Genomic DNA, 16,093 nt, shown 5'->3' with positions numbered 1-16,093 from the left:
CGTTGACTTTTTGACTTCAGGGCTCTTAGCGAACCTGAGTCAGTTATTATAGAGACCTGCAAAATTCGCGGATTCATTCGGTGATAGGCTAGAATTCAAACACATATACCTCTTAGATAATTTTGCTATTGGCTTACTGTTCATCTGGACGAATCTCAACCAGTACAAAACCCTCAACCAAAGAAGGATCGAATCACAGACAAACCAGCTGAGACGACTTACAAGTCGGCAGCCAATGAATTTGCGTTATTTGCCCGAGTGTACAGGGGTATGTGTAGTCTATCCTGAAGGCCATCGAAACCGCGAATTCTGCAGGTCTCTAGTTATTAACAAGGAGAAGAAGTGGTTACCTAATCACCTGTTACCCCCCCCCCCCCCCATTCCTAGTCACGACTAGAAATTTATTTTACATTAAATTCAAATACGTAAATTAGTAGCAACCTGCGAAATCCACGCAATTCTCTGGTGCCAGGCTAAAATCTACAAACACGTGCATTTCCAAATCAACTTCATGGTTTTTTTTATGGCTCGCTGCCACGTTTTTACTTTCTCTCTCTGGGTCGCAAATGGTTGTGTCAGACTTTATTTATGTAGTTAATGCCTGATTAGTAGGGGCAAGCATTTGTTGTAAAAAAAAAACCTGAACGCCTATTAGATTGCAACAAGGTATACGTGCACCAGAGGTTTCTTCCTTGTGATTGGCGGCCGTCTGCGAGAGAAGTCGTTCCCTTATTTGACCGGGCCACTCAGGACGCGTTTGCTTCCGCACTGAATTACTGTGATTGGTATTACAACAATCGACATACTTGAAAGAAACTCAATCACGAAACAAAGACGATGCTACAGTGTTTTAACTTTCATCTAGTCTGGGAATCTTTTCACGAAATATGCGTGGCCCTACTTATGTACATTCAGGGAGAGCAAATTAACCCGTTGTCCGATGATCAGGGGCGTAGGAACCGGGGGGACAGGGAGGACGTGTCCCCCTGAACTTTTTGGGTGGAGGGGACTGTCCCCCCCAACTTTCTAGACCATGATATTTTTATTTTATAATATTATTCCGCATTACTGTTATGCTATTTGAATAAATCAATAATCTAAGCATTTTTAAGCGAATCGGGTACCATGTATCAAAGGTTCATGTGCAAGAAATATGTCCAGCATCGAAATTATAACATTCAAAAACAAGTAGTAAAGTGACTTTACTTTAAACTGTCAAAACGTACCGATGTTATTTGAAATAGAGTATACCTGCAGGACTATGCCCCTTCCACTTTGCAACCAGACCTAATGTCTGCTGTCATTAGGCAGCTTAGCTCTCTCCCTCCTCGTTTATAATACTCCTATACATATCGTCTGTGAGTGTACTTGCACATTCCTTGAATAACCTTAATATTTCGCAATTTTGTTGTCGTGTTGGGTGTAAGGAGTAGTGTTGTAGAAACATGTGTTGAGCAGTAGACCAGAGAGTTGTAGATGTAGAGTCAAACTACTTACGTGTGCATTAGCATTTAATTTTATCGACAATGAAAAGACAAAAAACTGTTTTAGCATATTTTTCAATAGCCAAAAGACAGTGTAAAGATGCTCATGCTGAAACTTCATCGAACGGATGATGGTCTTCATGATGGTCGATTCTGCTGTTAGTGGGCTGCATTACAGATTCAACCAAGAAGGCATAAAGAAAATGCAGAAGCTGGAAGACTGTTTGATCAAGGGAGAAATTTGTGACGAGCTAGCAAGTTATCCAGAAGTGAATTCTCAGTTACTGAAGACTGAAGTTGAACTATTTTTGAAGAAGCATAAGCCAAAATCTGTTAAGGATGTATCAAAAATACTATTGAACTCTGTGCTAGAAGTTAGGCAGCTGTTTTCAAATAAAGAAGTGGTTTTGAGATTGCTGCTTGTTGTACCCAGCTTTTCTTGTTCAGCTGAAAGAAGTTTCAGCTCTCTGCGAAAGCTTAAAACTTACCTCAGGTAGGTATGTTTGATTTTTCGTGAAACCTTAAAAAAATTATTTTGCTTTAATAAATATTGTTTTTGTACTTTCATGTGTCGGAAAGTATTTACCATTAAATATAATTTTTCAGATCAACTATGACACAGGCAAGACTTAACCATGTAGCTGTACTACATGCTCATCAACATGAGCTGGACGTACTTGATTTAAACGTCATCGCGTCTCAATTTATAAGTAAGAATGAGAGACGGGGACATGTGTTTGGTAAACGATAACGAGCTACAGGCAATCGGGCACTAGTTCAGCAGAAAGACTTTAATACAAAAAAAAAATGTGCAGTGTTATTTAAGGTATCGAATAGTGATGTGTGGTGGAGATTTTAAATGTGTAGGGCAAATCAGTCAAAGTAGTTGTGACATAAGATGTAGCCTATTATGTGGACAAGAAGGCAAAGTTTATAAATCATAAACAATTTTTTTTAATGTTTCCAAGTGTATGTTTTTTAAATTTAGATTGAAAATATTGTAAGTTAATTAGTTGTAGAAGATAATAGCTGGACATCGTTGGCTCACGGTCTCGGAGGGGCGTGTCCAAACAACTGCGGTCCAATCATGAACACAGTGTGAGAGTGTGAAGGTTTGCATTCTAACTAGCGACTAAATGAATGCGCGAAAATTCCGTGTCTCTAATAATCATATATATTAATACAATAACAACTCAAAAGTATTAATCCTTTTTTTTTTAGTGAAAACCACGCAGTTAATCCATATAAATTTGGTATCATTATAAATATAATTTTTTATTATTGAGTTATAATAGTTTACGATTTAATATTTTTATTGAATAAATATATATTATTATTGAATATTTGTCTGTTTGTTCGAGTATTGAACAAAAACTACTCACCTATTTTGTTAAAAATGTTTGTTTTTAAAAGCTAATGATCAGAATTTAAAACTAGTGTTTATTTTGATCTCAATACGATGAGGGAGCCAGAAGCATTAAAAAAACGCTACATGATTTTTTTCACAACCAATGTAAGGTGAGCTCCCATTTATACCAACACCCACTTCTATTAATACTACTATGTACCACATGCATAATCTGATTCATACATTCTATCACAAGCAATAGCTATTTCACGATTGAGATAACTTTTTTTATTACATGATGAAATATTTAAATAAAAGAAATATCACCATGCCATTATTCGAACGTGGACACACACAAGTTTTTTTTTAAACCCATTGTAAGGGAAGAAGGCTGGGGTACCTTCTCGTAACCACATATTCTTCTCCGTTTAAATGACAAACCGCAGGACATAACTGTCAAAGTATGATTATGTAGAGACCTGCAAAATTCGCGTTTTCTATGGCCTTCAGGATGGACTGCACATACCCCTGTACACTCGGGCAAATAACGCAAGTTCATTGGCTGCCGACTTGTAAGTCGTCTCAGCTGGTTTGTCTGTGATTCGATCCTTCTTTGGTTGAGGGTTTATAACTGGTTGAGATTCTTCCAGATGAACAGTAAGCCAAAAGCAAAATTATCTAATAGGTATATGTGTTTGAATTCTAGCCTATCACCGAATGAATCCGCGAATTTTGCAGGTCTCTAATTATAAGGTGTACTTTGCAGGAAGCAATATTGACTAGTTTATGGCCTTGGAACTAAAAAATATTTATCGTAGCATCCCAAAGCCAGAGTCATTAACTGCTTCTTGTTTTTTTTCTTTCAATGTCACGTCCGTAAAAATGTGTAGGTGCCCAAAGTTTTGGCGTTCGGCCATATTGAAGCGCAAATAACGTTTTTAAACAGGCGTGACCTCAACCCAGATCCTTCAAGACGCACTTCTTTATGCGCTTGTTTGCAATCAGTCGCCGTCAGCGTGGATGGCTTGGATCATCGGAGAGTTAGGGGGGGGGGGGAATAGCTGAATTGTATCCCCTTGGATTCATACTTTTGGCGGCGTTAGTGTAGCTGGGTAGAAACTGGATAGGTACCCTTTCCAATTTCTTAAAATGTTTCGGTTTGAATGCAAATATGCACTGGAAAGGTGTCCCCTCGGAAAGGGTACCTTTCAGGATTTTCTGTACAATGACACAGTAGAAAATAAACCGGAAAGGTACCCTATCAACATTTTTCTCTTTCATAGTTGAATCAAAGTCATAACTAAAGAATTAAGAAAGTTTTTTTTTACATTTCATTTGAAGAAGTTTTGTATCATGTCGTAAGTAACGATTCATAGGTTAAGATCATAAGCAATGTAATTTTTTTTTTAAATATTGTGGACGGTTGGTTGGGTTGGTTTAGCTACATTAAAAATACTATGAAATCATGTGATACCTTTACAGTGCATATTGGCGTTAAAACCGAAACATTTTAAGAAATTGGAAAGGGTACCATTCCATTTTCTAACCAGCTACACTACCGCCACCAAAAGTATGAAAGGTCTCCATTCCGAGGGGATACAATTCTATCGTACCGGATCATCCAGTAAGACGTGGTGGGTGAGTCCGTCATTCATCCGACAGTTGCTTAGCCCCGCATTAAGTGGTTCCCCCAAACAGCAGAGTAAGAGTAAATGACATTGTTAGCATTTTCGATATTTATAAATTATAACTTGCCCTTATGCACAGAGAAACAATTAATTTTGCGACTTATTGAGAAGCAAAGTATACGTGAAGCATGCACAATGCCCTTTATATGACCTTTGTTGACACAGTTATGAAAAGGAGCAGTGGTTACCCAATTACGTATACAATGGATGTGACCTTGTAGCAACCAAACAAAGGTAAATGCTTGAGTATTTTAGAAACCTGGCCTACGTAAGCAAAAAATGCCCGTTTGTGATCACCAAAAAATATATTTTGACAATATACTCCTCGCCGAACATTATTTAGTGATGAAGGATGTAATCCTGTAAAGTGAAGAAAACAATTTACTAGTGACAACAAAATTTTCTTTAATTACATGTCTTTCGACACACTCTGGAGCACACCGACCCAGTGATAAACAAGGAGAAAAAGTGCTGACTCATTGACACGCACCACTGTCTGGAGGACGAAGAGTATTTGACCACGGTACTGGCCAATGATTAGGGACTGGAAAAATTCGCGGATTCAATGACCTCTAGGCTAGCTTCCAAAATCATTTGCTTGCTGGGTAAAATACTACTTTTTCATTGGCTGTTAACTTGTGATACGTCTCGACTGGGTAGCCTTGTGTTTTGATGATTCTTTGGCTGATGGTCCCTCATTGGCCCAGAGTCCTCTAGTTAAACTGTGAGCCAACAGCATAATCAACCCAAAGGTATAGGTATTTGAATTTTCACCTACCCCGAAATGAATTCGCGAATTTTTCCGGTCTATACCAATGACCATGCTAGAGTAGCTTGCTTTGAATACAAAAAGTGGTACCAGCAAGCCTTCTGCAGAGACAAGCAAAGCTCGATTACTTTTTCCCCCCCACTTAACAAACATGTGCACTGTAGTGCCATGCAGGGCCAACCACAAACCTAAACGCCTTCAGTACAGTTCGTGTGACTTTGGGATTGTTAGAACTTCACGTGTAAGTCGCCTGTGCAGTAAAGCGGGCGCCACACTCGTGTGAGTGCAAGCTGCACCTAATGAATGGGATAATCTAAACTTCTCAGGGATGAAAAACACGACCATGATCAGAACAGTTCTGAAGTTTACCGAGGTATAATTCTAGGCAAGGTTCGGTTAGTGTAATAAATAGAGACCTGAAAATTTCGCGGGTTCATTTCGCGATAGGCTAGAATCCAAATACATTTGCCTTCCTTGCTGCTTCAGTGATTGGGCCACAGTTTATCTGAAGGACTCTGGACCAATGGAAAACGTTCGACAAAAGAAGTATCGAATCACAAACTTCCCAGTTCACACGTGTCAAGAGTTAGTAGCCAATCAGCAGGTGTAATCTGCACAAGTACATAGAGGATCATGGAGTCTATCCTAGAGGTCATTGAAAACGCGACTTTTTCCGGTCCCTAGTAATAAATAATAGTCCCTTTATTTTTTCGCCCCGGGGAGAGAAGTTTAGGTTAGCTTAAGATAATGAATAATATCTACAAAACTAATTAAGAATATCAAAATATATTGGGTCCCTAAACTAACACAGGAAAAAAAGACCAAACAAAATAATATCATTTGGCGAAATTCAATCCCAAAGTGTTTGAAAAAGGGGTGAATATAGCTTTAAGATTAATAATTATATCTCCGAAACTAATGAAGAATAAAAAAATATGTATTGAGTACCAATAATAACGATACGGAAACTACCAATCAAAAATTACCATTTTGCAAAACTCAACCCAGAAGGGGTGAAAAAAGGAGTGAATATGGTTTTAATATTAATTTTTAGGGTCATGCAGATTACGCGAAAAGATTCCGAGACCAGCTAACAGTTAAAACACTGTAGCATTGTTGTGTTTCGTGATTGGGTGAGTTTCTCCCAGGCACATATCGATTGTTACGACACCAATCACAGTAATTCAGTGCGGAAGCAAACGCGTCCTGAGTGGCTCGGTCGCAACAAGGCAACGACTTCTCTCGCAGACGGCCGCAAATCACAAGGAAGAAACCGCTGGTGCGGGTATACCGTGTTGCAGACTAATAGGCGTTCAGACGTATTCGTGAAAAATGCCTGCCCCGTTTAACAATGACTAGAGACTTGAAATATTCGCTGGTTCAATGACTTACAATATATAGACTCCACGATCCTCTGTATACTCAGGAAAATGCGACCTGTTCGTCGGCTGCTGACTTGTGAGTAGTCTCAACTGGGTACCCTGCGATTCGTTACTTCGATGATTAAGGATCTCTTAATTGGCTCACAGTCCTCCAGATTAAAAGTGAGCCGATGGAAGAAGCAGCACAAAGGTATAAATATTTGAAGGTTAGTATATCAAGAAAAGAATCTACGATTGTTTCAGGTCCCTGGTGATTAGAGACCGGAAAAATTCGTGAATTCATTTCGCGATAGGCTGAAATACAAATAGTTATACCTCAGTGCTGTCTCTTATATTGGCTCACAACTCACCTGGATGACTCTGGGCCAATGAGAAACACCCCACCAAAGCTTTATCAAATCACAGGCTGCTACGCTGGGACGTCTCACAAGACAGCAGCCAATGAGTGGGTGAAATTTGACCGAGTGTACGTAGAACTATGGAGTTCGTCCTACAGGCCATTGAACCCTCGGATGTTTCAGGTCCCTGGTGAAGTGGTGATTGACGAGAGGCAGCGGGCGGGCACCCACCTCGAGCACGTTGTAGCGGTGCGGGTCGCACAGGTCGCGGCCCACCTCGGTGCTCATGTACCAGCCGTTGAAGGGCGCCGCCGGGAACTCCAGCCCGCCGCAGTCGAACAGCATGCCGGACACGGCGGGCAGCGCGTACCAGCGCAGGCCCAGCTCCTCGAACCACTCGTACCTGCGCGCACACACACACTGTCCACTGTACACTGTACTTGGCTTTGTCACCGTCCCGGAGCAATGGCATGCAAGAGATCCCACAAGGAAAGACCGTACTGTTTTTAACATCAGCCGTCTTGTACATTTTATGCATGGATGCAAAATGTACAAAGAAAATCTTATAATCTGTCAAAGCTATATTCTGGCTGCAGGCACGGTGGCTAAAACAGAATGGATAAGTTGTTTCTGGTTGAGGCAAAAGAATGGTACACACCATTCTAACTTTGACACGTGGTGCAACTGAGGCCAATCGCCCAGATGCCAGCAAACCACTGGTTGACATCTGGACGGACACAGACAAAGTAGTGATCCTGGTACACCCTAGCGTGTTCAGACCCAGGAGGAGGAGGTGGTGAGGCTCGGCCGGGCTTCGGCCCGAAACAACTTGTACACAGATTAGGCTTGGCTTTGTGCTCAGGGGATCCCAGGTGCTTCTGCTGGTGTTGGAGTTGTGCCCGGCAATGGGCCTGGACTGGTACAGATGTTGCCTGGAACTGCAGTGACAATCATACTGATTGAAAGATCTTCCTGGTTCTCTGCTTTAAATTGTTTACCAGGAAAGGGCGTGTAGTGCCCGGGTCTTGGTGGCTGCCGCACTGTCCAGTTATACTCCATTTTGACTTTGTTGGGAATCATGCTTGACTCCAGAGTGTCTGTACCGATCACCCTGGTTGAAAAACCATCCTTGTCCTCCGCTTTAAATGGTGTACTTGGAGGGGTGTGTAGTGTAATTCATCTCTGGGGCACGGTTCTGGTCTTCCTACCCGGATTGACAAGTTAGTTGGTTGAAGCCTGTCTGGCGGCAGACCTCGGTGGTCACCAGTTTCCGAAGTCAGTCCGTACTGGTGGGGTCTTGGCCTGCTGGGCGGCGGAAACCTATAGCTAGAGACCTGAAAAATTCGCGGGTTAATTTCTCGATAGGATAGAATCCAAATACATTTGCCTTCCTTGCTGCTTCAGTGATTGGGCCACAGTTTATCTGAATGACTCTGGACCAATGAAAAACGTTCGACAGAAGAAGTATCGAATCACAAGCTTCCCAGTTTACACGTGTCACGAGTTAGTAGCCAATCAGCAGGTGTAAACTGCACAAGTACGTAGAGGATCATGGAGTCTGTCCTAGAGGTAATTAAAAACGCGAATTTTTCCGATCCCTACCTATAGCTAACTTCCTTTGAAACTTTGTCCACTGACTTGCGTAGGCAGTTGGCGGTCCGCTAGTCGGACAGAGTGGAGGGGACTTGTTTTCCAAGTCTAGTTAAGATGTTGGGCTCTGGATTAGTAGATCTGTAAGACGACTCCTATTCTACCCTAAAAGGATGCAGACATAGGAGGGGAGGTGGCGGGTGAGCCGGCCTTCAGGCCAGAAAACAGTGTGTCAACAAGCCAAAAATGGTTAAAAGAGGTTGGATAGGCCTCCACCGGACCACGGGTTCACTGGGTGTTCTGAGGGGTTCCAGCGTGATGTGGGAGATCAGGGAAGGCGCCAGCAGTGCTGATAAAGTCTTAGAGCTCAAGACACAGCCAACTGTCTGGTTAGCTGAGTGAGGTACGGGGCTGAGGCGGTGACTATGCTGGATTGGTGGCCCCAGCCGCTGGTCGGTGCCGAAGCACTAACAACCTCCCGATCAAACAACAGGGAGCGATCCCTAACAGTTCTGTTTACTTTAAAAGCTCTGGAATGTTTAATCAAATAGAACTGGAATGTTACTCCCACCCTTACATATTAGGGCGCATATGTGGGAGGGGAACGCGAGAACGCCGGCCGTAAGGTCGGAATAATCTGTTCACAGTCCTCTGTTTAGGATATAGGGAAGTACCTTATACAGCAGAAAGAAAGAAGAAAAGTTCCTACACAAATAAAAAGAATATCCTGCATAGGTTTCTTGGTGGTTCTTCCTATGCATGGTAATTGAACTACCGGAGCAAGTATAAAAGAGCTGTTTAAAGGACCAGCTTTAAAACGGATTTGATCAACGGGAATTTACATAAGCAAATATATGTTGCTGAAATGTATATATAACCGCATTTAATCATATATAATCATACAATCTATATAAACAATTATAAAAAATATATAAAGGAATTATGCACTTAAACCAAAATAAAATAATTAAAGAGAATGTAGCGGCTAATAATGTTATGCAGAATCAAATTTGGAAAAAAAATTCCTTCTTGCATACCCCTAGGGGTATATATCAAGAAGATGAAAGTTTAAATAAATTACTATTAAGAATAGGATTATTGTGTGTCCTCAGTCCTCGGCTCGGCGTCACGAACAACGCCAGGGGTCTACAGTGCAAGTCTACAGGTCACCAGGTTTATCGAGCTTGAACGTGTAATAATATTGGAATACTAACACGACTCCTGCAGAAAACACTCGTGTTCCTTCCACTAAATGTGTTTACTTGGAAATGTCTACTGGTTACCAAGTTTATCGAGCTTGAACATGAAATAGTCCACTGCAAAAAAAAAACCACTCCGACTCATTCCACGAGTGCGTTTATCTTAAAAAAAATAGAACTTGGAAGTTGGAATACGACATAGCATGCCTCATCCACCACGGCTACCAAGGATCCACTCAGAATCACTGTTCTAGATAGTGAAAGATGTCTACGAGCTTCAATTAAAAATGAAGAGATTTTGTATTTCTCGGAATTTTCACATCTTTTCATAATCACGATTGAAAAGGCGCCAACGTAGACAATACCAGCTCTTGATTTTAAATCGCTTTCTTGGTAGAGACCGGAAAACTTCACGGATTCATTTCCAGATAGGCTATAATCCATTATACCTTTGTACCTCTTCTGCGATTGGCTCATATTTTGCATGGAGAACTGTTAGCTTGGGTCATGCAGATTTCGCGAAAAGATTCCAAGACTAGCTAAAAGTTAAAACACTGTAGAATTGTCTGTGTTTAGTAATTGGGTGAGTTTATTTCGCATACATGTCGATTGTTACAACACCAATCACAGTAATTCAGTACGGAAGCAAACGCGTCCTGAGTGGCTCGGTCAAAAAAGGCAACGACTTCTCTCGCATACAGCTGCCAGTCACAAGGAATAAACCGCTGGTGCTGGTATACCGTGTTTCAGACTAATATGCGTTCAGATTTATTCGCGAAAAATGCCTGTCCCTACTGTTAGCTTATGTAGAGACCTGCAAAATTCGCGGATTCATTCGGTGATAGGCTAGAATTCAAACACATATACCTCTTAGATAATTTTGCTATTGGCATACTGTTCATCTGGACGAATCTCAACCAGTTATAAATAGGGACCAGAAAAATTCGCGGGTTCATGACCTGCAGGATGAACTCCATAGTTCTACGTACACTCGGTCAAATATCACCCACTCATTGGCTACTGTCGTGTGAGACGTCCCAGCGTAGCAGCCTGTGATTCGATAGTTTTGGTTGGGTGTTTCTCATTGGCCCAGCGTCATCCAGGTGAGTTGTGAGTCAATAGCAGAGGCAGCACTGAGGTATAACTATTTGTATTTTAGCCTATTGCGAAACGAATTCACGAATTTTTTCCGGTCTCTAGTTATAAACCCTCAATCAAAGAAGGATTGAATCATAGAAAAACCAGCTGAGACGACATACAAGTCGGCAGCCAATGAACGCGCGCTATTTGCCTGAGTGTACAGGGGTACGTACAGTCTATCCTGAAGACCATCGAAACCGCGAATTTCGCAGGTCTTTACTTCTGAGAAACCCTAAACCATAAAAGTGCCGAATTACGGACAACCCAGTTGAGACATCTCACAAGTCAGCAACCAATGAACAGGCGAGTTTTGCCCGAGTATGCAGAGGGCTGTGGAGTCTATCCTAGAGGTCAATGAACCCGCGAATTTTTCCGGTCCCTACGGCTATTCGTAAAATAAATTATCCATATTCCTCCCCTCTACCCTTCATTTTCTTTCACCAAGTGTGTTATGAAAAAATCTCAACGTTGGAACCAATTATTGTAAAAAAAAATCAAAAAGTTTTAATAAAGAGTAGTACATTTATGTAACTTAAATTTACATAAAAAGTTTTGGAACTTTATATCTTCTTAAAACAGTTGAATGTTTATCGTGACCTATCATACAGTTAGAAATGGCAGTAAATTTATGGACTTTTCTACGAATAATTTGACTCAAATAAACGAAGAGTTCTCCATAATTTAAAATAACTTATTCTTCGCAGCAACTACGCCGTATTTTTACTTTCCTATTGTATATTTCGTTCTAAACAAAAGTAAATACCTCCGTGGACAAAATAAGATTGTTCTTGCTGTAGAGTTAGCCCGTTTTTGAAAGTTTTTTTTGTTAATATACCAAGGATATTCTTTTGGAATAATGTCCAAAATAAGTGAACTCATTGTTCGCAAATTTGCAAAGATAGCCGTAAATTTACGAACAACCCTGGATAATTTGTAGACACCTGAAAAATTTGCGTGTTCATTTCACGATAGGCTAGAATCCAAATACATTTGCCTTCCTTGCTGCTTCAGTGATTGGGCTACACTTTATCTGAAGGACTCTGGACCAATGGAAAACGTTCGACAAAAGAAGTATCGAATCACAACCTTCCCAGTTAACACGTGTTACGAGTTAGTATCCAATCAGCAGGTGTAATCTGCAAAAGTACATAGAGGATCACGGAGTCTATCCTAGAGGTAATTGAAAACGCGAATTTTTCCGGACCCTAATAATTTTTAATCAGCGTTCATCGTTAACTGAAGGTAAACATCTTTAACAGTGTAAGACCCTTGCAGCATAGCTGTATTTTACGCGACACCGTAAATTTTACATATTTAAATATATTTTTTCTTAGGGTTGTATTACATGGCCGCTTTACTCTGCTTTTGAGATAAGAGCCTTTTTTCTGAAACACGCGTGAGACATTAAAAGCATCTCCGTCTTTTTTTTTTTTTGCCAGAGGGTCACTCTTTCCGGGTTAACCAAGCCAATAAACAAGCAGTTCCATTAGATGAAGCGCGAGTCTTCTATTCGGGTCCGCGCCGGCGATGCTGTTTTGTTCCTTCCTTTCCTTGCATATGGCGGCCTCCGAAGATTCCTTAATGAAGACCGGGGCATTAGCCATCGGCGGCGCTTCGTTAACTCGACCAAACACTCTCCACTTTCAGGGATGATAAATTAATTCAGTCTTTTAAAACGTTGTTCATTAGCGCATGTGAGTTATCATGCTTCATTAGGACCACCCACGAACTGACCGTGATATTATTTTTAATACTCACAGAAAATTTGCTGGAAAACTTTAATGGTTAGACAAAGAATAAACTGAGAGTAACGTTCTTACAGTATAATATGGCCAAAATCACATGCACGTATATAACGAGTGATAGTTAGTAGTATATAATAGCCGGCACTGGTTCAGAGTTCAGGGGGTGGAGTCGGTGGTGTAGACCCCCATCTTGGATTGAGACGTCATGGAATCCATCTTGGATGATCTTGACCTTAACCTTTGACCTTGACATCCAAAATTTGCCAAAATTTGCCAAAATTTACAAAAAAAAGACTCGGAAAATGTTCAAATTTTCCATAAATTCTCCAAAATCCGCAAAAAGCTCCAGTTTTAAAGAAACAATCACCCAAAAAATTTCAAAAAATCTAAAAAATAAACATTTCCCTATTTCGAGGAAAAGTTCCCGTTTTAAGGAACAATTTCCCGTTTTAGTACTAAAAATTCCAGTGGCTTAAAAATTCCTAAAAGCGGCTTAATATCCCTATAAAGCCGCCATAAGCCTCTGAGGTCATGATATTGACAAAAAGGATGCCAAGGCCGCAAATTTAAATTGTTTTGCAACCATTGCAATTTTCGTTAAGATCGCCATCTAGAAAATATGTATTTATTATGCTACGAATAGGGAAAAATTATAAAATTTTAAAATTAATTAAACTTTAATAAAACAGTTTAGCCATCTTGAAATTATGGTGTCACATCCATCATATTGAAAATCCGTATATATACCTAAAAATGAAAATTCAGAAAAAAATTACAATTAAAAAAATTAAAATTATAATGAAACATATTCCACCATCTTGAATTCTGGAGTCTTACACGTTTCGATAAGGCCGCCATCTTAAAAATCCGTAATTATTATAAAATTTTTATGGGGAAAATTTTAAAATGTATACAAAGTTTATTTATTAAAAAACGCACTAACATCATTGAGCTCTGAGCCTTCGGTTCAAACCCGGCGAGGTCATAAGAATAAAACTTGTGACAGATCCTTCCCCCATGAAAGCTAGCAGAAGCTTTAAAAGGTCGGGAGGTATGTCGACATGTCGGAGGGATGTGAGAGGTATGGTTCCGTGACGGTGCTGCTCAGATTCCACAGAGGGGGCTTGCAAAGCAGGTGGCCTGGGGGTTTACGGCGGAGCTGGGGGCGGGTCGGTGGGGGGGGGGGGGAGGGGGGGGGGCTCACCTGGGGTGGGTGAGCGGCACCTGCAGCACCAGGTCGGGAGGGATGTCGAAGTAGTCGGGGTCCTCCCCGCCGGCGGACAGCACTAGAGGCAGCACGTCCCACGCCGTGCCGTGTCCGTGCCAGCCCATCTTCACGCACACCTGCCGTCATTTAGACCTTTAGACATCTCAACACTCTACATTATTATTCTTTAATTCAACAGAAATATTAGTGTCAAACTTAGTCTACACGAAAACAACCCTATCACTAGGGACAGGAAAAATTCGCGGGTTAAATTACCTGTAGGATGAACTCCATAGTTCTACGTACACTCGGTCAAATGCCACCCACTCGTTGGCTGCTGTCTTGTGAGACGTTCCAACGTAGCATCCTGTGATTCGATATAGCTTTGGTTGGGGGTATCCCATTGGCCCAGAGTCATCCAGGTGAGTTGTGAGCCAATAGCAGAGGCAGCACTGAGGTATAACGATTTGTATTTTAGCCTATCGAGAAATGAATTCGCGAAATTTTCCGGTATCTACCTATCACTACATTATGGTGCTCGCAGTCTTACGAGGTTCAGAACCCGGCCATTCATAGTTTGTGTAGTTCTGGTACAACCCACATTTAAAGTTATCTGTAAATGGTCCCTGAATAGATTTACGGTATTAACTGCGCACATTAATAGTCGTAATTTAACTAAATTAAGTATATTGCTTGAATAATTAGTTTTTATTGTAAGAGAGTCTTGGTATTATTTTGAAAAACGTATTTCATATTTTCAAAAATTACCATAGACATGTGCAGTACAAATTTCGAAAGGAATCTTTTCTAAAACTACAGGTTTATCTTTCTGTCTACGCAGTTGCTTTTAAATTAGTATTTTTTTATTCTCACTTTCCAATGCACGGCATTTGCAGTTAGCGCTGTCATTTATTCGGCTTTATCTGTTACCAGAAGTACGCAGCGTGCGCCAACGTTTTAGACACACCTTTATAATGGAAAGATTTTTTTTTAAATGCACATTAAATATTTATTTTGTAATGAATGATCTGGAATTGGTTTTTAAGAAATTCATTTTCTTGTTGTATTTCATCAATTCTTACTTCTCAGGAACCATAACTGAAAGAAGCCATCTTTGTTTCAACATATTTTCAATAAAATATCATTTTATATTTTAATAATAATTTTTTTGCGCTCTCTGAACATATTACATGTTTAAGAATATACCCTCTTATTAATAGTGACCGTAGGCTACAACTAGTTTCTCGTGTCAAGTAATAATAATGGATGTCTAGAATTTATTTGTTTTTCTTTCATAGTGTAATTAGCTGAAATAATACTATCAAAATACCCTATTTTTTGGTGTTAGAAAAATCGACAAATAATGATATAAAAAGCCACAAAACTTATTATAAGTATAGATAGTATATAAAATATGAATTTTTATGTTTTCAAGGCGACTATTATCAATCTGGCTACAGTGGGTGCTGTTCGCTCTGAACTGCAACCTAAGACGGACTATATTTGTACTCTTCACCACCAAGTTGTAACACCCAAATCATCGCTTGAAAATGGTGCGTGACCACGCATGTTAATACGTATGAATTAAAAATTTTCCGACTTAAAATACATTAGTTCCCATTAAACACAGTATTAAAAAACTGCCGCCACCATGCAGAAACTACAATGCACCCAATATTTTTGGGTGTCCTGTAGACATGGTTCAGACCATAATTGCTTCACGCAGTATCCATGTATGAAAACCTGAAAAATTTTACGGATTCATTTTGCGATGGGCAAAATTAAATAAAAACCTTTGCAATGCTTTTGTGATTGACTCACATTTTATATGGAGAACTGTGAGCCAACGATAAGCCCTAAACCATGAAACTGCCGAGTTACCGACAAAACCAGTTGAGACGTCTCACAAGTCAGCAGCCAATAAACCGGTGACCTTTACCCCAACATGGATATAGATCTTTGGAGTCTATCCTGGAGGTCAATGAACACCAGAATTTTTCCCGCTCCTGACAATGCAGGGAATACATGTTATATTTTTTTTCAGATATCCAAGGTTAAGAAAATGGTTTCTGTGTCCAGGAGAAGTCTGAAAGTATCGTACGTATATAATTTTTGGGTATAATTTTTGGATGAACGATTTAGTCGCATCACTAACAGCAAACTACTAGTAACTGATTGTATTATGTAGTTACCAACTTTTCTC

At 40.3% G+C, this 16,093-nt stretch overlaps 1 protein-coding gene across 1 annotated transcript in view; it reads right to left on the bottom strand.

The window, feature by feature from the left end:
- The window catches only part of LOC134539792 (nitric oxide synthase, salivary gland), a 239,806-nt gene that overhangs the window by 65,852 nt on the left and 157,861 nt on the right, over positions 1-16,093 (bottom strand). Inside the window, exons 6-7 of the mRNA XM_063382059.1 lie at positions 13,888-14,027; positions 7,241-7,412 (exon numbers count right to left, since the gene is read on the bottom strand). Of these exons, the coding sequence (XP_063238129.1) occupies positions 7,241-7,412; positions 13,888-14,027 (312 nt within the window). The remainder of the gene's footprint in view (positions 1-7,240; positions 7,413-13,887; positions 14,028-16,093) is intronic.

The sequence above is a fragment of the Bacillus rossius genome, chromosome 16, assembly GCF_032445375.1.
Source record: "Bacillus rossius redtenbacheri isolate Brsri chromosome 16, Brsri_v3, whole genome shotgun sequence".
NCBI classification, from domain to species: Eukaryota; Metazoa; Arthropoda; class Insecta; order Phasmatodea; family Bacillidae; genus Bacillus; species Bacillus rossius.
This window is presented reverse-complemented; position numbering and strand designations above follow the sequence as displayed.